This window comes from Astyanax mexicanus, chromosome 16, assembly GCF_023375975.1.
Source record: "Astyanax mexicanus isolate ESR-SI-001 chromosome 16, AstMex3_surface, whole genome shotgun sequence".
NCBI classification, from domain to species: domain Eukaryota; kingdom Metazoa; phylum Chordata; class Actinopteri; order Characiformes; family Acestrorhamphidae; genus Astyanax; species Astyanax mexicanus.
In genome coordinates this window covers 21,550,658-21,572,328 of record NC_064423.1, presented here as the reverse complement: position 1 = coordinate 21,572,328, position 21,671 = coordinate 21,550,658, and the positions used below count along the sequence as shown (strand labels likewise).

The following is a 21,671-nucleotide window of genomic DNA, read 5'->3' as shown; positions in this document are numbered from 1 at the left end:
GACATGATTTATCAGAGTTCAAATAAGACTAATAGTGGGGGTGAAATAGATGGGCTTTTTATTTCTGGAAATGTGCGAACATTTAACATTTCTCAATCCACAATGTCGTGTGTGTCCACAATGTCGTGTGTGTCCACAATGTTTTACCAAAAATATGGTAAAAAAAAAAAAGACATTACTACTCCAAGTGGACAGTGCAGTGGGTGGTAACGATTGTGAGTTTACTGTTATTTACTGCACTATGGGAGCTCTGTTGATGTGTAATGTAATTAAAACTCATATTGCGATAACATATAAACATAAAATTATGATTTATTGTACAGCTCTAGTTAACCTTGCAGCTTTATTACAATTCTTAGAAATGCAAACTTCAGACACCAAATATATCATGTTTGGTCAAATATTTTGGTGTTATATGGAAAACTGCAAATATATTTTTCTGATGACAATTTCTTCAAAGACATGGATGGGGCTAATTTATGTAAAGAAAGTGTATCCTCCTCAAACAACACCATCATTATTATCATCATGACCAGTGCCACTTGTTCTGTCTCACTGTTCGGCCCACAATAAAAAAAGACAGAGCTCAATAGACGTGATAGTGGCTGAACAGACGTGATAAATGCCCCCTAAATGACTGACTTATGTCCTCGACCCGTCACCACAGCAACCCCAGCAATGCAGAGCGGGGAGCGTGGAATCGGTTGCCATGGCTGCAGATCTGACGCTTTGTTGAGACGCTGAAGTTTGCGAATGTCCTTGTGGAGCTTGCGGCAAGAGAAAAGAGCCTTTCAGCTGGAGAGTGGCGTTTCTCGCACCGATAACACAACACTGCTGCTGCTGACAATTCACAGAATGACTCATTGAACTGAGGATGGAGGCTAATTGTGTTATAGCTGAAACTGTTCACACGTAATGAAGGAAGAAAGACTGTCCATCTGCTTTCAGGAATGTTTTGCTGAGAAGAAAAAGAAATAGTCTATTATGAATGAGCTATAAGCATGTACATACAGTCCATTAATTATGCAAAAAATGGGGCTAGGGTGAAAAAAAGCACATTTGTGTCTAAGACTGAAAATAAATAAATAAATGGACACAAAATAGATGCAAGTATAAGATTAGTTCAGAAGGGCACCAATAGATGACACAAAAGGCATTGATTAAGATATTATCAACTGATACAAAGTGTTACCCCAGGAGACAGCTTGGGAACGGCCTGTGTGTTGGGAAGTACTATCTTTTTTTATTAAAGGTGTAATGGTGCATGGAAAAATATAACAGAAATAGTCCTGGGCTACCAATGCCCTGCTGTTTAAAGTTTTCCTGCTGTAACACCTACAGTTCACTTTAGCAAGAGCTTGTTATTTCGTTAGTTGGATCAGATGTGCTGTAATTAGTGTTAACTCTTAAACCAGTGGTACTCCAGGACCAGCATTGAGAACCAGTAACTGAGAATTTTAGTTTTTAGTCTACTATAGTATTAAGGATAGATATATTATTTATTTTTATTTACTTTAGTATTTTAATTGACTATATTATTAGTTGTCTTTTATTGTATTTCTTAGTTTGAATAAAGGATAGAGTAAATAATATAATTTTTAAATTTCTTATATTGTGTTTGTTCCCCCATCAATTGTTTTCCATTGGCTTTGTCAGATCCACACGTAGATCCTTGAAAAATGTTAAACCAAAAATAATGAACATTTATCCTTTGTAAAATAATACTTTTACTAAGTTGGTTTTAGCAATAGTGCTAAAATGTTTGTTGTTAATTAATTACATGCTCTGTAATTATTAAAATATGATTAATAATTAAGATATATTAATGATATTTTATCACATTCATCATCAAAATCAGCCCTTCAAGGATAGAAAAAGTATCCAGAAATCTGAAAGTCTCCCTGTGGTTCAACAACTGACACACATTAAGCCCATATTGTGATTTAAACCAATCAGAGATATTTAGGGGTGGGACCCCACTGAAATACATTTTTCTATATTTCAGTAAACTGTAATGTAACTATATGCCGGTGTTCTTACATTAATAGCGAAATACCAGATATATGGTACATATATAAACACAGCAGAACTTACTCTATCTAACCATCACAGTAACACCATTCTAGTATCAATAGAAGTGATCAAGAAAACAGTTAGCTTTTGCATTACCAGTTAGCTGTTAGCCATCTCCATGGACATTCACCTAGTTTTTAGCTCGCATTGAACCACTAGCTGCATTCTGGTGTTGTAAGAGTAATAACTAATGACCTGAGTAAACTACAGCTATAATCCACTGCTAAGTAAACTTTTAATCTAAATATGGTCAAATATCTAAATTCTTTTAATTTTTGCATCCTATTTTTAAGCACTTTATGCAGGGCTGGTATAAATATTTAATAAAAAGAGTACAAAAAATACTGATTAAAAAGTATGAAGAGTGTAGAAAGTTAATTTAAAAAAAGATCAGTGATTAAAATGTGAACAGTCATTTTAAAAACAAAGAACCAAGGTAGATGCAAGCAGTGCAAAAAGTCATTAAAAGGTGCAACCAGGTACTCAAAAGTCCTGTTAGGGCATTAGAAATAAGTTAGTTGAAACAAACCTTTTTATGGATAGCTTCATAGCTAAACTGTGTACATTTACAACATTTACAAAAAATGTAATTCAGGTATTTAATCAGGTTAAGGTTAAAATAAGGCAATAAATAAAAAAAAATGACAAAGGCATTATAAAGACAATTATGATTTAATAACTAAGAAATAAAACCATTCAGAATAAAAGGAAAAGTGGACAGGCTAAACTTTAAAGCAGTCAAAGGGTTTTGTTGTTTTGCATGAGTTTATACTATACATGTGTTAATTTGTAATTAAGGTTCCTGCTTTAGGACTCCACACTAAAATAAGGCTTATGCTCGGTAGTCTGAATATTTTGTTCTCTGGAAGCACTGTGATGTTGAACAGTCTGGATGTTAATTTGTCATGGCTAATTTAGGGACAAATTGGGCAAAATCCAAAAAATGAATAAAAGAAAAAGATCAGTACTGATTTCATTTCACTTTAATTTAAATTCAAGTATGTCACTTGATTGCTTCATTCATGAGGGAAGGTCAATAGCCTCTACAGTAGAAGCTTCAGCTAGATGATGATGGTAGTGGCTCCTGCCTCTGCTTAAAATACAGCAGTTGATTATTTAATATCACACAAGCAGCTCAGATCTCCGTTTATATCCCATAATGACAGATCTGAAGAGCTCTCATCACTGTTCATTTCTCTAAAATTTAAGACCAACTCATGCAAATGCTGCCACACTGGAGCCCTCAAATGCCCTTTCCACTGATGCCTAGTTTCTAAGTCATGTGAATATCATTGACTTTGCATTTTAATTAGTGCAGAAAACATATTCAGTTGGCTAGTATTTAACTGCTGTCCCTAAGAACTGAAGTGCAAAGCCCATTGTTACGTTCCCAATTAAAAGTGTTGTGGTCTAGGGTGAATCAGGAAGTAAACAAAAATAAAAATTGATTGAAGAAAGGGACTGGAAGCAGAGATTTAGTAGAAAAGAGAAAACCAGGGATTTTACTGGATGTTTTACATAATTACAAAAGTGTACAATTACACAAATAGCAAATGAAAGATACAAAAAAAAAACAAGCGTATAACAAAAATCAATAATCAATAATCAATAAGCCGTTTCTTCAACTAAAATGCCTAAGGTGGACTGTGGACGGTGCCAAAGGAAAGAAAATAATACAAGTGCTAAACTACCTAACCCAAAAACTAAACTAAACCAAAAATACAATAGTGGCACCCGCCCCTTACCTGGTGTGTCTAGACATTGTGTTACCTACGTGATGAATAATGTGAAGGGCCCAACTTATCTGTCCACCAAAGTGCAACAGAGTGGAGGGTGAGGGAGGGAGAACACTCAGACAAACACCTCACTCTCACAGAAACAAACTACCTTCTCCACTTTCAGCCAAACTCACAACTACTCACAACTATTCTCAGGAAACACAGAAACAGACAGAAACAGTTTAAATAATCACAGCTCTCGCAAACACAGGTCTTTCCTCTCAGCTCTCATCTCCCGACTGACGCGACTGAGCTGCGTTATATTTGAAAAGGCCCGCCCCATCCGGTCAGAACATGCAGGTCATTGGCGGGTGAAGATCCAGCGGGGAAGATCTATTGGGCGGCCAGACGACGCTCCTCCTACTGGGTCCTCCCACCAGACCTAATCAGCCAATCAGAGACAGGGAAAGAGCGAGAGACAGACAGAGAGAGAGAAACGGGGAGAAAGAGAGAAAAACACTTTCTACGTGCATATGCACGTAACACGCCCCCCCTAAAAAGAGCAACACAGTTTGCGATCAGTTACATCAAAAAAAAAAATGTTTTTCGTCAGTACTTCATTTAAACAACAACACCAAGAGAGCGTTAAAAAAACTATGATACACGAGAAAGTGCATCAGCCACAACATTATCGACACCTTTTTTGTGTCGAATCTCCAGCTGGTAATCCTGTAGTAGAAGAGCCCACCGCATCAGTCTCTGATTCTGATTGAACATCCTGGACAGAAAAACTAATGGGTTATGGTCAGTAAACACAACCACAGGAAAAGAAGAACCCCCAACATAAACTTCAAAATGCTGTACTGCTAGAATCAGGGCTAGTGCCTCTTTCTCTATGGTGGAATAATTGCGTTGGTGCTTGTTAAATTTGTGGGAATAATAACAAGTGGGATGAAGGATGCCATCTGGATCTTCTTGAAGAAGAACTGCCCCAGCGCCAACATCACTAGCATCTACCTCCAGCAAAAATGGCTTACTAAAATCAGGAGCCAAAAGTATAGGGGCTTCGGTTAACAAAACCTTCACACTAGTGAAAGCGTGTTCACAAGCAGGAGACCAAACAAAATCCACTTTAGGACTCAGGAGCTTAGTGAGGGGTTCTACCACATCTGAGAAGTTTCTACAAAAACGTCTGTAGTAGCCTGCCATGCCAAGAAACCGACGCAAACTACGCCTAGTCTTTGGTGCTGGGAACACATGAATTGCAGCAACTTTTGCCGCCAGAGGGCGCACTTGACCCTTCCCAACCTCCATACCAAGGTATGAAACAGTAGCCTGGGCAAACACACATTTAGCTAAGTTCAGAGTCAGAGAAGCATCCTTCAATCGGTTAAAAACCTCTCGCAAGGTGGAAATATGAGAGGGCCAATCATGATTGTAAAGTACAGCATCGTCTAAATAAGCGGAGCAGTGTGGGACATCACCTAAAACAGTGTTAATTAGCCGCTGAAACGTAGCCGGTGCGTTTTTAAAACCGAACGCCATTACAGTGTACTGTAGGAAATGATCAGGTGTAACGAACGCTGATATCTGCGACGCTTCTGGGGACAAAGGAACCTGCCAATATCCTTTCAGTAAGTCAAGCTTTGTCACAAATTTAGCAGAACCAATGTTATCTATACAGTCATCCATTCGTGGCAATGGATAGGAATCTGGGACTGTAACAGCATTAACCTTTCTGTAGTCGGTACAGAACCTAAAGGTACCATCAGCTTTAGGGATAATTAAACATGGCGAGCTCCAAGGACTCACACTAGGTTTTGCGAAGCCATGTTCCAACAAATACTCTACCTCAGTTTTCATCAGTTCTCTCTTTTTTGCATTAGCACGATAGGGGTGCTGCTTAATCGGGCGTTCAAAGGTCACCTTTATGTCGTGACATAACACAGATGTTTGTGAAGGGACATCATTAAACAGCTCAGGGAACTCCTCAACTAAAGAGAGAATGTCTTCTCTTTGACTTTGAGTTAGGTGGCTTAAACTCGTAGGTAGCTCACTTACTGCTTGAGAGTTAGGGACGCGAGCAGCAACAATGCTGGAGGAACGCAACTGCGACGAGTCATCGTCGTCTGACACGTCTTCTGTAGCAGCAACCAAAACCGGCTTCGTGGCATCAGCTGTACTTTCCCTGGTTAGATACAGCTTCAGCATGTTAACATGGCAAACACGAGAACTTTTCCTTCTATCAGGCGTATTAATGAGATAGTTTGTGTCACTTAACTTTTTTTTTACAGAATAAGGACCTGAGAAGCGAGCAGAAAGAGAGGAGCCAGGAACAGGCAGGAGAGCGAGCACCTGATCCCCTGGATTAAAACTGCGTGATACAGCACGTTTGTCATGGACTTTTTTCATTTGCTCTTGGGACGACTGTAAAGTCTCCCTTGCTATTTCCCAAGCCTTGTGCAACCTCTCACGGAACGAACTCACATACTCTAAAACTGATTTGGGCTGACCAGCATTGCTGATCTCCATAAGTGATTCCTGCATTACTTTCAAGGGACCACGCAACGTGTGAGCAAACACCAGCTCTGCAGGGCTAAACATTAAAGATTCTTGTACAGCTTCCCGCAAAGCGAACAACATCATTGGAACACCCTCGTCCCACTGTTTACCCGTTTCAAAACAAAATTTTCTCAAAGCTGCTTTGAGTGACTGGTGAAAGCGCTCGAGAGCCCCTTGCGACTCAGGACGATAGGGAGAGGAAACAACGTGCTGCACGTTTAGAGTTTTCATGACCTGACTAAAAACTTTCGACATGAAATTTGTCCCTTGATCTGTTTGGATAATTTTCGGCAGCCCAAAGGTAGAGAAAAACTTGATCAGAGCACGAATAATCACTGGCGCTGTAATTTTTCTGAGGGGAATCGCCTCAGGAAAGCGCGTAGCTGTGCACATAATTGTCAAAAGAAACTCATTACCCATTTTAGACTTTGGCAACGGACCAACACAATCTACCAGCACCCTCTCAAAAGGTTCTGTCATAACGGGAATTGGACAAAGAGGAGCTGGGGGAACCACCTGATTAGGCTTCCCGGTGCACTGACACACATGACAAGTACGGCAATACTCCACAACATCTTGCTTAAGTGATGGCCAAAAAAAATATTTCAGAACACGGTTGTACGTCTTGGTTACCCCTAAGTGTCCAGACCACGGCGCATCATGAGCTATGCTTAATATGTGTCTTCTATAAGCAAGGGGGACGATAACCTGGTAGTATGTGTGGAGCTCGGGGTTTTTGTGCGCGCTCCATTTACGCATCAAAAGTCCGTTGTCAAGATAACACACAGTCCTGTCTGAATCACTATTATCCTCAACAGCCTTCTCAAAATATTTTCTTAAAGACGGATCGTCTTTCTGAGCCTTCATAAGTGACTCCCGACTAAGACCACAATCCAGTAACTCACTTAGCTCAACTTTCTGTTTCGCAGGGAAACCCTCAGCTAAGAGTGCATCAGCGACCTCATCCGTTACATCACGAGCTAAAAAGGTATCAGACAGCTCAACATCTCCAAACTTGCGCGCCTGGGCGCGAGTAACCACACAAGCAGGGAAAACATTAGGTTCTTCTCTCTCGCACACATCAGAACTGCATAAAACGGGCGAATCTAAAATCTCTAAAATTGGGAACACTTTCCCACCAGCGAGATCATTGCCCAGAATTACGGTAATGCCATCCACGGGTAACGCATCACATACAGCAAACCTGAACAGTCCAGAAAGCAGATCAGAAGACAGACACACAGTGTGCAACGGCAGTTTCACATACTCATTGCCCAAGCCTTTACAGACAGCATATGATCCACAAAAAGAATCCATTCCAAACAGCAAAGTTTTTGCTAAAATAAGGGACTGCGCAGCACCAGTATCTCTCAAGATGTTAACCGGGACCGCAGATTCACCTGCCTTTAAGCTAACTTCACCACGTGAAATGAATGGGCTATAACACGAGTCCGTTAAAGAGCTAACATACTCACTCACCAGTACAGAGCTACGATCCACAAGAGCTACAGGCTTAGCTGGTCCATCAACACGCTTACTCCCCATCTTTTTCTTAAGGGCAAGGCAGTTACCAGCTATGTGACCTATTTTGTGGCAATAATAACATTCTCTGTCGACATGAGAGCGCGGCGGAGAACCAGCACCGCGAACAACTTTAGCTCCCCCACCAGAAACGTTTACAGCCTGCGGAGCGACAGGTTTAAAAGTCTGCTTATGGGTCAGAACAAACTCATCTGCAAAAACGGCAGCCTGAGATACAGTTGGCACCGTACGTTCATTTAAGTACACTACTACTCGTTCTGGTAGACAATTTTTAAACTCCTCTAGGAGGATTAACTCACGCAGAGAATTAAAACTGTCAACCTTACAAGCGCTGCACCACTTATCAAAAAGGACCGACTTTTCTCTGATAAACTCTACGTGCGTTTGAGATGCTTGTTTACGGAGGCTCCTAAAGTGCTGTCTATAAGCCTCGGGGACTAATTCATAAGCACGCATAATAGCAGCCTTAACTACATCATATTGAAGACTATCTTCAAGAGAAAGAGCTGAACAAACCTCCTGAGCCTTCCCAGCTAACTTACACTGGAGTAAGAGAGTCCAAACCTCTTTTGGCCATCCCAACATAACAGCGAGCCTCTCAAAAACGCCAAAATAGGTGTCTACTTCTGATTCTCTGAAAGGAGGAACCAGGGCCACATATTTACTGATATCAAACAACGGAGAAGATGACACAGTGGGGGTGGAGCTTAAGCTAGACTGCACAGTGGGGGTGGAGCCTACGGTGGACGGGACTGGGTTAGACGGGGCAGCAACGCTCGCAGCGCTTGCTTGAGCGAGCGCAAGTGGCTGACTGAGCTGGACTGAGGCGAGTTCCCTCGTCTTCAAATCCAGTTCGCGGAGCCGTATCTCACGCTCATTCTCCAACTCCAACTTACGAACGGCCAACCGAAACTCGTGGTCAAGCTGACGCGCCTCAGTTCTCTCCTTCACCTCCAACTGGAGACGAGCTAGGCGAAAGTCAAAAGGACCCTCCGCCTCGGAGGGCGGGGATTCAGGGTCATAGGGAGGAAGAACAGCCCTTACCTCACTTTCTGCCGCCGCTGACGGAGTTACCGGTTCATCTGGCCCGTCCGAGCTGTCCAGACCTCCCAAGTGCGGGAGGCCCTCGTCAACCACTGCGCTTACCTCCACAGAAGAGGACGCCTCACCAGTAGTGTCTGCCACGGGCTGTACAGAAACCAAACCCACATCAATTAAATATTGTGTCACTAAATTCCGAATGTCTTTCTTAAACATTGCTCTGGTAACAGTAAGTTTAAAGTGGCCAGCTATTTGAAGCAACTCATCCTTTTTGCAAGACTCTAAAACAGCTAAACTAGGGGACTCAAGGAAAGCCTGCACATCAAAGGAACCCATCTTACAAAAAAAACAAAGTACCAAAAATCAACAAATGTCCAAAAAAAAAACTACCTCTTACACAAAATCACCCTACTTCCAGCCACATTTAATACAGTATTCAATACAAGAGATGAAATATGTAAAAAAAAAAAAAAAAATTAATCAATATTAATTAATCAATTAAGAATTGATTAATTAATAGCCAATCAATTAAGTTATCCCGGACGAGCCCCCAATTGTTACGTTCCCAATTAAAAGTGTTGTGGTCTAGGGTGAATCAGGAAGTAAACAAAAATAAAAATTGATTGAAGAAAGGGACTGGAAGCAGAGATTTAGTAGAAAAGAGAAAACCAGGGATTTTACTGGATGTTTTACATAATTACAAAAGTGTACAATTACACAAATAGCAAATGAAAGATACAAAAAAAAAAACAAGCGTATAACAAAAATCAATAATCAATAATCAATAAGCCGTTTCTTCAACTAAAATGCCTAAGGTGGACTGTGGACGGTGCCAAAGGAAAGAAAATAATACAAGTGCTAAACTACCTAACCCAAAAACTAAACTAAACCAAAAATACAATAGTGGCACCCGCCCCTTACCTGGTGTGTCTAGACATTGTGTTACCTACGTGATGAATAATGTGAAGGGCCCAACTTATCTGTCCACCAAAGTGCAACAGAGTGGAGGGTGAGGGAGGGAGAACACTCAGACAAACACCTCACTCTCACAGAAACAAACTACCTTCTCCACTTTCAGCCAAACTCACAACTACTCACAACTATTCTCAGGAAACACAGAAACAGACAGAAACAGTTTAAATAATCACAGCTCTCGCAAACACAGGTCTTTCCTCTCAGCTCTCATCTCCCGACTGACGCGACTGAGCTGCGTTATATTTGAAAAGGCCCGCCCCATCCGGTCAGAACATGCAGGTCATTGGCGGGTGAAGATCCAGCGGGGAAGATCTATTGGGCGGCCAGACGACGCTCCTCCTACTGGGTCCTCCCACCAGACCTAATCAGCCAATCAGAGACAGGGAAAGAGCGAGAGACAGACAGAGAGAGAGAAACGGGGAGAAAGAGAGAAAAACACTTTCTACGTGCATATGCACGTAACACCCATCAAGAGACAAGGCAAGGAATCATTGTAGATGCTAATGAGTATAGCAATGCTCAGCCGCACAATAATTTTTATTGATCACAGAACACTTTGTAGAATGTATTTTTCTCACAAACCTCTTTAGAAGACACTGCAACGCTGGTTATTTTAAGGTTGACAATAAAAAATAGTCTTAACTGAACAGTAGACATCTTAAGATGTTTGATTGGTATGCAGTTCGCATTGTGTCCATATTGGCAAAGTGGTTGAAAGCAACCATCTAGGCCTGTTACAAAACTTGTTTTAATGGACAGTATGTTGTCCCAGGAATAATCGCTTTTTACACAAAACAGAAGTTACAGATGACTACAGTACTGTGGGTGTAGGTGTGTGGGTGTGTGTCAGGACAGACCTTTACAACCATCCAAAAATTCCTCCCCCAAACATCTAAATCTTTTATGCATCAAGTTGTCTAACAATATGTTAAAACAGTACATAGTTCAAAAGCTTAGAAGTTAAGATGCTAACAGCCTGCTTTAGCATGGTTAGAACGTCAATGCTGAAAGACAACAGCCATGCTTAGAAGGTTGGCGTAGCTAACTCTAAATTTGGGACTGAGATGCTGCTGCTCTAGTTTGACATCAACTGATGAACTTGTTTGACATCAACTGATGCTTATATTGAAAATCACAGTATGACCTCAGTGGACTGTATTAAACCATACCAAGCCATTCAGAGCTTAGACATTTTTTTTTATTTGTTTTGATTATTTTTGAACTTCCCTTCATTCTCACACGCACAATGTAGATTCATCTTTTACAGTCTGTATCACATTTTATCCTCCATAGAAGATCCCTCTACAGCACTGTATCCTATCCCATTTTCTGAACTGGAGAGGGCACCCTCTGGAACACTGTCTAGTAGGGGTTGCATAGAAGGCATTTTGTAATGCCATTCTTTACTGAAAGGGAGAGCAGGCATCCATGGATGGGTTACTTTTTAGACACTTTTACAGTTTGTCTTGCTCCAGGCACATCATGATAATAGATTACTGTGATAGACATGATGGGTCATAGCACACATTCTTATTTGGTGCTGTAGTAATGCTTTTTTAACCATGGGGTAACCAGGGGGCTCTGAGTGATATGGGCTCTGTATTTACTTTTTTTATTTTTATTAAATGAATGAATCTTAACAGCCATACTGGGGTTTTGAATTCCGACTGTGTCTCTGTTCTCAGGTGTATCACTACTGAAGGCCTCATCTCTCTGCCTGTCCAAGCCCTGCCAGAATGGCGCTGAATGCCAAGATGACCCCTCCACTTTCCTGTGCCAGTGTCTGTCTTCAGCGCCTGGACTGTCCACTGCGAGCTGCGCCTCCAATGCCCTCTGCCACCCCCCCATCTGCCAGGGCAACACCACATGCCAGTCTACCAGCGGACGCCCCGGGGAGTTAGCCTGCCACTGCTTGGCGGGCCTGTCCAGTCACTCCTGTCAGTTGAGTGCAGAGCTGTGCGCCCGTACACTGTGTGGACAGAGCGCCCGCTGCCTGGCCGTGGCCCACCGGGTCCCGGGCTATGTCTGCCTCTGTCGGCCAGGCTACACCGGCACTCTGTGCCAGAGAGAGGTTGACCAGTGCGTGCCAAACCCCTGCCGTAACCGTGCCCTCTGTCGGACCAGCCCTGAAGGCCCCTCCTGCTTCTGCGTGCCAGGCTTCCAGGGCGAGCGTTGTGAGATTGAGGTAAACGAGTGCATCTCTCAGCCTTGCCTGAACGGAGCAACATGTGTGGACAAGATCGGACACTACACGTGCCTCTGCAGGCCAGGATACACAGGTGAGTGATAAAGAACACATAGACCCTTGTTTGTAACTGATTACTTCATGTGACTAGTATCTGGATAGTTTGTATCTTGTATCTTTGTAGTCAAAAGTCCCTTTTTTAAAAAGCAACCAGGTGTTTATTCGTTTAGCTTCTTCCTATGCCATGCTAAACATGGTTAGTCCCTTAGAATTCAAAAATTACTTGCTGTCATGTATTTCTTTAAACTTAAGAAGGCAACAGCTTTGGCCGCCCATCCTGAAGAGATGACAACGGTTTAGACTGCATAGGGAGGGTTTGAATAATCAGATTTGTATCTGATGTAACTTTAATACATAATCCTGTTACTGAAAGCTGGCAACCGGGGTTATATCACATCATAAGGAATATTAATGTCAAATATTCTGACATGATAAAAAAAAAGGGTCCATATCGTGGTATTGTGATATTCTTGAAAGCCGTCTATGTTGTATTTATTATGCTGTTTATTTTAAATGCACTACAAATATTACACAGTTTTGTGGTGGAATTTTGTTAGATATCTTTTTTTATTCTTATTTTTATTTATATTTTATTTCTTTTTTTATTGAAAAGGAGCAGTGTGGGTAACATACAGTTTACAAAACAGGCAAACTACTTACTATAACTATTTACTTTAATATTTTACTTTATTTTAATTTTATTTTAATAGTTTTACTTTATTATTTTGTTAAAGTAGTATGTTCTTGACATTCTTGAGTTCAGGAGGAAGAGGGAGGAGGTATATACATGATTTAAACATCACATTATGCTTAATTATCATTTCACTTAAATTGATCTCTCAAAAAACACCAGTCCACAAATCTGAACACACTTTCACTCTGGATCTCTTGATTTGCTTGAAGCCCAGACAGTGGGTGTATATTCAGGATGTAAATGGGGAAAGCGACCAGTGTTTTAAATATTCTTACATGATGCCCTCTAGTGGTGTGATTGTGGTCTTACATTATACAGCAGAGCCTATATTTATGTTATAGTAATTTTTTTTAGCATATATATATACAGTATATAAATTATATAAATGGATGCCTACTGTTATTTTGTCAAAGACAGTCTGTTGATGAAAGCCATGGTAGCCTCCAAAACCTGAGATCACAATGATAAGCAGAAACATTTCTAAATAAAACAGAGGTTTATTGTACAATATGTGAGCATAACCTTAGTTATTATTTGAGCAGATTTAAATATTGCCCATTATGTTTATTATTTACTGGTTACAAGTTAAAGGAAGAAGTATTTAGGATTTTGCTGTAGTTCTAAGTATACATGTATACATTAATATCTAACACAAGTTACATGCTTATATATTAATGTATAGAAGAAGAGTTGACTGGATTTTTTTTAGATTGAAACTTATGTTCAGAAGATTACTGTTGCTTAACAGTCTTTTCTCATGTATTGTTCTTGCAGGTGTTAGCTGTGAGCTGGAGATTGATGAGTGTCAGTCTCAGCCGTGTCTTCATGGCGGCAGCTGCCACGACCATGTCAACAGCTTCTCTTGCACTTGTCTGGATGGTTTCCAGGGAAGTCGCTGTGAAATCAACATTGACGACTGCACAGATAACCAGTGCCAGAACGGAGCTTTGTGCATTGATGGAATCAACAGGTAGCATAATGCTTTCAATTTCAATGCTTAAAATACTTTAAATTTCCGCATCGACTCTCCCCCTTACTCTAACCCCTAGGTTTCAAACTTTTTTTATTACTTAGATTTTAGCATTTTGTTCTAGAAATCAAGTCAGAACTAGTTAAATGGAACATAGCACATTGATGTAAATCATGTGAATAGAACAGAGCTGTAGAAGCAAAAGAAATGCACTTTTAAAGGAGTTAGTTTTATCTCCAGCACTAACCCAGCTCTCCTACATTCTATAAATAAGGTCAGATGAACAAAAGATTCAAACTCTGTCCTGTGATGCTTTCTTAATGTTCAGTATGTGTCACTTAGTGATTTCTTAACTTAAAATGACTGAAAAAGGGCTGTAAGGAACATCTTTTAAAGTGTCTGACACATACATCGTCACCATGGGCTCTTTCAGGCTAAATGTTGGTCCAGCACACTTGTCTTCCTGTTTCTGGCTGCAGTATCTAAAAACAGGGTTCGCACAATCATGAAAAACCTGGAAAAGTCATGGAATTTGAAAGTAGCTTTTTCTAGGCCTGGATAAGTTTTGGAAAAATAAAAATACCCAGAAAGTTTTGGAAAAGTCATGGAAATTTGGTCTACAGATCTTTGTGTTTCAGTTTATCGATGGAGAAAATGTATTTTGAGCTAAAAAATATGTTAGCTCAGAATGAATTCAGTAATTTAGCCCTACATAATAGAGCTCTCAGGATCTGACACAAATTTTATTATTAAAGGTTGTGTGCCGACATTTTATCTTATTCATTTTAGGCCTACTATAACCAATTTTAATTCTAGTTTTTGTTGATTTTTGGTTTTATTGTCCACGTCTGCACTAATGATTTAAACGTCGAATGTTCATGAAAATTTATCTTGAAGGCATTGAAAAGTCATGAAAAATTAATGGGATTCATATATGTTTCTCATAGCAGTGTATGCCATGTCTAGGTGAGACAGTGTTTTTTTTTTTTAATATATATATATATATATATATGTACACAATCTATAACCGTTTGAAACCTGTTCTTGCAGCTACAGCTGTGATTGCTCCCAGAGCGGCTTCACGGGCCCTTACTGTGAGGTGCCTCTCCCACCATGCTGGAATCAGCCCTGCCTCAACGGCGCCCTCTGTCAGGAAGAGGGGAGGAACTATACATGCGAGTGTTGGCCAGGTAAGCCTGTGCAAGCATGAAAGATCTTTAATTAACCCCTTAACTGTCATTAAACACTTCTCTAACACTTTATAGAAGTTTTCTAGATTATATAATCACTCTGTGTATTGTCACAATGGGCAGTATCAGGTGTAGGTAACAGTACTCACCACTTTATGTTTTTATCTGTATCTAAAGAAAATACTTATATTTGTATTATTTACAGAGTTCTCAATGTTTCACTGTGTCGTTTTCTAGTTATCATGATGAATGTGCTGTGTGTTGTGTTAAAGATTTTTTTATTGCTTTATAAATTAGCATATTTTAAAATGGTTTATTTCCAGTGCTATGTGCCAGCTGTTAAACGATGATTTTTTTTCTAAAATTCACCCACTCTTTTTTTTTAGTAATATATATTTTTTTTCAGATTTTATTGTCTTGTATTTTTTTGTTTGTGTAGATATTTGTATAATTATTATACTTTTTTCCCCATACACTTTTATGCTGTTTTGCTGCAACATAGTTAATTAATGAAGCATTATCTTATCTTCAAACCTAAAAATAGCTTTAATAAGTTTGCAGAGAAGTCGCTTAAGTTACTCAATAATATGACTTAATATGTAATAAGTCTTGTAGCATTACAGAGTAAATATAAGTATATATACACAAGTTGTACTAAAATAAGTTGTATTCATGAATTGTTGGTTTCTGCCTTAATCTGTTAATATGTTAAGAGGAATATATTGTTAGTATTGTTTTATCACTTTGTGTTAGTATCATATTTCTAATCTATTAAATTCTCTGAAGTTCTTAAATTCTCGTGTCCTTGCAGGCTTTGAGGGTCGACACTGTGAGCTGGATGTGAATGAGTGTGGCAGTGGTCCCTGTTTGAACGGAGCCGTCTGCATTGAACGCTCCTGGGAGAAATATTACGGTACAGAGACCCTGCTGCCTGACCAATATGACCCCCAGCATGCAGCTGGATATGTATGCAGGTGCCCACATGGATTCACAGGTGAGGGGTTACGCCGTTAGAAGTGAGCATAGATGGACCTTCAACTGGAAGCTCATGGAGATGTTTAATTGATTGTTACAGAATAGCTTGTGATCAGATAAAATGTCTTTCAATGATGTTGCTATAACATTCAAATAAAAATGCTGCATGTTTCCACAACAATTCAGATTTTTTTTTTATAGAAACTCAGTCATATGTTTGTCTTATTTAATTAATTCCAGGGTAAATAACCAACTAAAAACAAGCATAAAAACAACAGATAATAAATTAGACTTAAATCATTAATTTCTTTATAAAAAAATAACTGTGTTGTGATGAGTTTGAAAAAGAGTTCGTAATTTGGTTTTGAATGTGTTTCAGCTCAAAAACATTCACAGCCAGTTTTGCAGACCAAGATTAGAATTAAGTCTAGCCACTAATTATATATCTTTATCTTGATAAATGTTTTTTTTCTTTTCTGTTTGTACAAAAGGATTATTATTATTAGAAGTGGTTAAAAATAGTACTCCTCACTGATTTAAGTTACAAAACCAGCAGCTTTTTTCATTCTGTTCTGCCGCTCTCACTACAGACCGTAGATCAAGTCGACAGCTTAGGAAGTGATTCAGAGGCGCAGTCTATAATTGGGCTTCATGGTTGTAAGATACTCAACTAGCATTAAACTAATCCTGTAGGAGCTGCTTTGACGAGAGCGCTGCATCAGGAAGCAGTAACAGCTACTGGGTAGAATGGCTTAAAAGCCGTATGTATTTATGTCCAGATTAAGTTGCTGCATGAAGGTTTGGTGAGAGAGTAGAGGATCAGAGTGTAGGATGATGAGGAGAGATATCGTTTGGGTTTGGAGTGTCCTCTTGCTTAGTTCAGGTAATGTCTCACTCGTGTTTTTTTTGTTGTTGTGTTGGATAGAAGTGAAGACTTTGTGAGGTAGACCATGTGATGTGTGGCTAATGGTGTCATAGGTAGCAACACTAGTATAGTTGTCCTAACAAAAAATAATACTAATAAATCCTTATATAGCCTGTCAAAAGTTTTATATTTAAATATAAATGATTTTAAAAGGTAGCTCATGCTGGCACGCCCTCAAAAAAGGCTATATTTCCGCTTAGTTTTCATCACAAACACAATATTTAAAACTACCCAAAATGTAAGATTAAATATAATATAAGATTAAAGGTTTATGATAATACATTCATACTCATAATACTTTTAAAGACAGAAAAGGATTTTGTGATTTTATTCATGCATTCCTGCAGTTATTGACTGTATTTGACAGTGATGTAACATTAAAGCAAGAGTAGTTTTGTGTAAAATTGTAAATATTGTTTTAAGGTTAGTTTTGTTAATGCTGCAATCTAAAGCAGATAATTCATGTATTCCATTTCTACGAAATTTTCTCGTAAAAATCTTTAAAGGGAAAATACAGTAAAATTTATTGGGGAAAAAACTTGAGAAAAAAAAAAAAAACTTTCTTAATAGTGTATATAAAGACTCTGGAAGAAATGGATTTGTTAGTCATTATGGATTTGATTTAATTTAATAATTCCTAAGCCCTGCCAGTTGGCAGCCAAAACGGCATTAGGATTTGGGCATTATGAAGCCAGCTTTGCATGACTGTGTGCTTGAGGAATGACCAACTGACAGATGCCCACATTATTCCTGGCATCAACTGTAAGAGCCAAATTCATACACATTCCAACAGAAGTAAAGGAAAATGCATCTTCAATGAGCCAGTTTAGTGTGGTGTGGAGAATCTGAGGTACTAAGGACTAATGGATACGGGATTCTATTATTGGTCTTCTGCAAAAGTTTGTGCCTTCACCAAATTACATTTTGTTGTTTTGTTTTAGCTGAGAAGTAGTAAGCATATCTCTGTAGCGCTGAGATATTCCTGAGAGAGTCATCTTGCTGTTCAGCACCTTTTGTATGATATTGAGGTTAGGGGAGTGTAAGCATTGATTTGATTTTATTTCAGCCTTTTCATGTTAGCACTGGTCTTTTTGACATTTGCATGAAGAGATAGCATCTAGTGAGATTTTCATGAAGATTTCATGAATATTATACATTTGTGTATTTAAAGCTGAACTGTGTAAACATGCACCATCATGCATCACATCAGCATCACTCCTTACATCTTAAATACCTTCCTGCAGGAGTTTTGTGTGCATATTTCAGATGTGTTGTGTTTTATGTTTAATTGCCTATAGAATAAAGTTGGGTAATATAGCCAAAATGATCACAATATATTTCTTAACTTTGGGCGACATGATCTAATTCCAGTATTTTTTGCATCTATGGTGTACGTAATTATGCACTGTCAGAGCTATGCAATATGGTAAAAAAAGACATTTGCACAATGCACAATATTTATTGCAGTATTTGGACATTGTCAAAATGCATCAACAGTAGAAGATTCCTAAACTGGTATTTTTATTCAGTTTTTGCTGCACATCATCCAATTAAACTGGATTTTGTCATAATACTTTCTGTAATAAAATGTACAGTTAGGCAGGTGTTCTTTAAGCACTTTTTCAACATTTATAAATCATAATGTAAACATAATAGGAATGATCACAATAAGATAAAAATATTGTCATGTTACCCAGCTCTACTATAAAGGCTGTGCATAAAATTTGAAAAAGATTATAGGCCATGGTTATACTAAAATTCAAAATGTTGATCTGTTCTAAAAACCTGTTAGGCCTGATTTTGGTCAGAAATAATTAGTAAAACTAAAAGACAAAAATGGCTTTTAATGGTTAATGTGCACAACTTAAATATGCTCAAATATAAGGAGGAACAAAGAATTGTGTAGATGAAGGGAGAGACAAGTATTTTAATGATATGACTAACTTTATCTTATGTATATATTATATCAACTATATATTACATGGGGGTGATTCTCCAAAAAGTTCTCCAAAAACAAAAAGGAGGAAACCTCATAGAGAAAGGCTTTTATTTAATCCAAAGTGATCAGTGGTTGAAGCCGGAGACCAAATGGTTAAAGAAGCTTGAATGCTCTGAATAGACAGTGATGAGATGGTGAGATTATAAGGTTTAATGATAGACAGCAGAGAGGAGGAGTAGGAAACTTTTGATTATTTATTCATAACGTCATATTGCATCTTCCCCTTCAGGTGCCTTCTGTGAAGAGGACATTGACGATTGTGCTTCTGCTCCTTGTCACAATGGAGGCTTGTGCAAGGACACTCTCGGCGGCTACACATGCGTTTGTCCGTTAGAGAGCAATGACGGTGTTCTGTATGGAGGCCAAAACTGCAGTGAGCCTCTGGTGGGCTGTGAGGGTCACGAGTGCCTGAACGGGGCAGCCTGCACGCCCTTTCTGAGCGAGGGTCTGCACGGCTACAGCTGTTCCTGCCTGCCCGGATACACAGGCTCACACTGCCAGACCAGCACAGCGTTCTCCTTCCAGTCCTTTGGGGGTTTGTTGAGTTTGCAGACTCCACTCCTGGACTACTCCTCCAACCTCACCCTGAGCTTCCGGACAGTGCTGAGCAACACGCTGCTCTTTCAACGAGGGAGTGAAGGACCTCTGCTCACACTGGAGCTGCTGCACGGTCATTTGCGACTAAGCCTAAGGACAGAGAGCGAAGGCGAAGGGCCTGGCTGGGCTCTAAAGTTACCTCAGAACGTGGCGGATGGAGAGTGGCACACAGTGGAGACTGTCTTTAGCAAAGGTACACTGTTCCTTCAGCTCCTGGAGCCATGCCAAAGTGAATTTTGTGGTGCAACAGCCCAGGTAGAGACTGGACCATTGATACTAGAGACATCCCTGAAAAGCACCTTGATTGGAGGCCCGGCAGACGAAGGCCTTACTGGTTCCTTCATCGGCTGCATGAGAGACTTATATGTGGACTCTCAGCTGATGGTGCCAGAGGACTGGTTAAGTGCTTCTGCTGTGAATGTCACACGTGGCTGCGACCACCGGGACCGCTGCCTCGATGTTCCGTGTGAGAATCAAGGCGAGTGCATCAACCTGTGGCAGGGATACCAGTGCAAGTGCCAAAGACCATACAAAGGGCAAAACTGTGCTGATGGTAATTTGCTGATTTTTCCTTGATGTTTCTTTCGAATGAATTGTTCACAAGAAATTGCACATTTTTACAAACATGGTTCTTTAATAGCCTTTACTTTTTGGCATTAAGCATTATCCTGGCTTAAAATATGGAAAGTGAACGTATTACTTAAATAAGCCATGTTGTAAAGAGATCAGAGCATTACAGAGGAAACACTAAAATGTAACTAGGAGAAGTGGTTGCTCACAAAAAAAAAAAAAAAAAACACATTCCATGATTTTGTTCTTGCTGCCTTGTATACCTGAATCTACAATTTGAGTATTGGCAATAAATTTACCGGACGTTTGATAAACTTGATATGTTTAATGGCAAAATGCATGAATTTTTACACGTACAAATGAAAAATTTAAATGAAAAATATACATTCTAAAATAACTAAGATACATTTAAATGTATGGATAGGATAACCTATTAGATGTTTCTTCTTTGGCGTAACATTTTGAATCGACAACATTTTCATTCATGAATCATTTATGAGTTTCTATTTTCTAAAACTGTTTGGTTTTATTTTATTTTTTTTTTTTTTACTTTTGAGGAAAATTCAAAACAGAAAAAGCAATGTTAAAGTTCACGTAGAATATGAATTACATCATCAAATATTTCAATTTTATCAACTGTCACATGAATTTAGTTAAAATATACAGATATACACAGAGCAATTGGAACAAAATATCCTGGGACGGGTTTTACTTTTTGGTCCTGGATTCCCCACCTAACTAAGTGGCATATTGAAGTAGGGGTATAATGGTTGCAGACCACTGGCAAACATAACACCCACCCTAAGAATATTGTGTTTGATATCATATCCATATCACAGTAGGCTACAAAGCAGTAATACAGGCCCTATCCCGTTTTACCCCTTTTCCCTTCTATTTAGCCCCTCTATTTTGTGTGTTAACTCCTATGGGTAGGGAGTTCCAATTACAGCTGGGATAGATTTACTGATTATAGGTGGGGTATGGTTTATTTACTGAATTTTGTAATACATTGTGTAGAAAAACATAGATTCTTACATATATATAATAAAAAAACACATAAAACACAAGGCTTACATTTTTATCTGACTGGCAAATATTTCATAAAATATTTGAACCTGTAGTATTGTCTTTGCAATGAGCAAAAGGAGTTCAATCATCCACAGTTAAAAGGATGGCTGCTTGGCTGGGCAGTATTAGGGTGAGCTGAAAGCGAGCGTTGTGATTGGCTCAGTTCATCAGTAGTCAACATCCTATTAAGAGAGATCAGCTGCCCCATTTCCCCAATTACTGCTCCTTCTCTCCACTCCTCCAGGAATGGAGTAGGAAGTAGGAAGAGAGGGGGAGGAGAGGGAGAGTAGCAGAAGTTTCTGGATGCAGGCCCTGCCACATGAGGAAGCTGCATGCTTTAAGGTGGAATGGGAATATTCCAACACAAAGCTAGCAAATAGCTAACTTCATCTTCCTCTTACCAAGGAATTAGGGGTGGACGATAATAAATGAGAAAAATCATATTCTAAAATGATGAGTTGTTGAAATGGGAAAATTCAGCAGCAGCAGGAAGGTCAGAGGTTGAACAGACTGGCAAGGTTGGCTAT

General features: G+C 39.4%; 1 protein-coding gene across 1 annotated transcript in view; it reads left to right on the top strand.

Annotated features, from left to right (window-relative positions):
* The window catches only part of crb1 (crumbs cell polarity complex component 1), a 40,910-nt gene that overhangs the window by 2,877 nt on the left and 16,362 nt on the right, over window positions 1-21,671 (top strand). Inside the window, exons 2-6 of the mRNA XM_007233229.4 lie at window positions 11,597-12,190; window positions 13,625-13,820; window positions 14,871-15,010; window positions 15,822-16,004; window positions 19,139-20,059. Coding sequence (XP_007233291.3) covers window positions 11,597-12,190; window positions 13,625-13,820; window positions 14,871-15,010; window positions 15,822-16,004; window positions 19,139-20,059 — 2,034 coding nt within the window. The remainder of the gene's footprint in view (window positions 1-11,596; window positions 12,191-13,624; window positions 13,821-14,870; window positions 15,011-15,821; window positions 16,005-19,138; window positions 20,060-21,671) is intronic.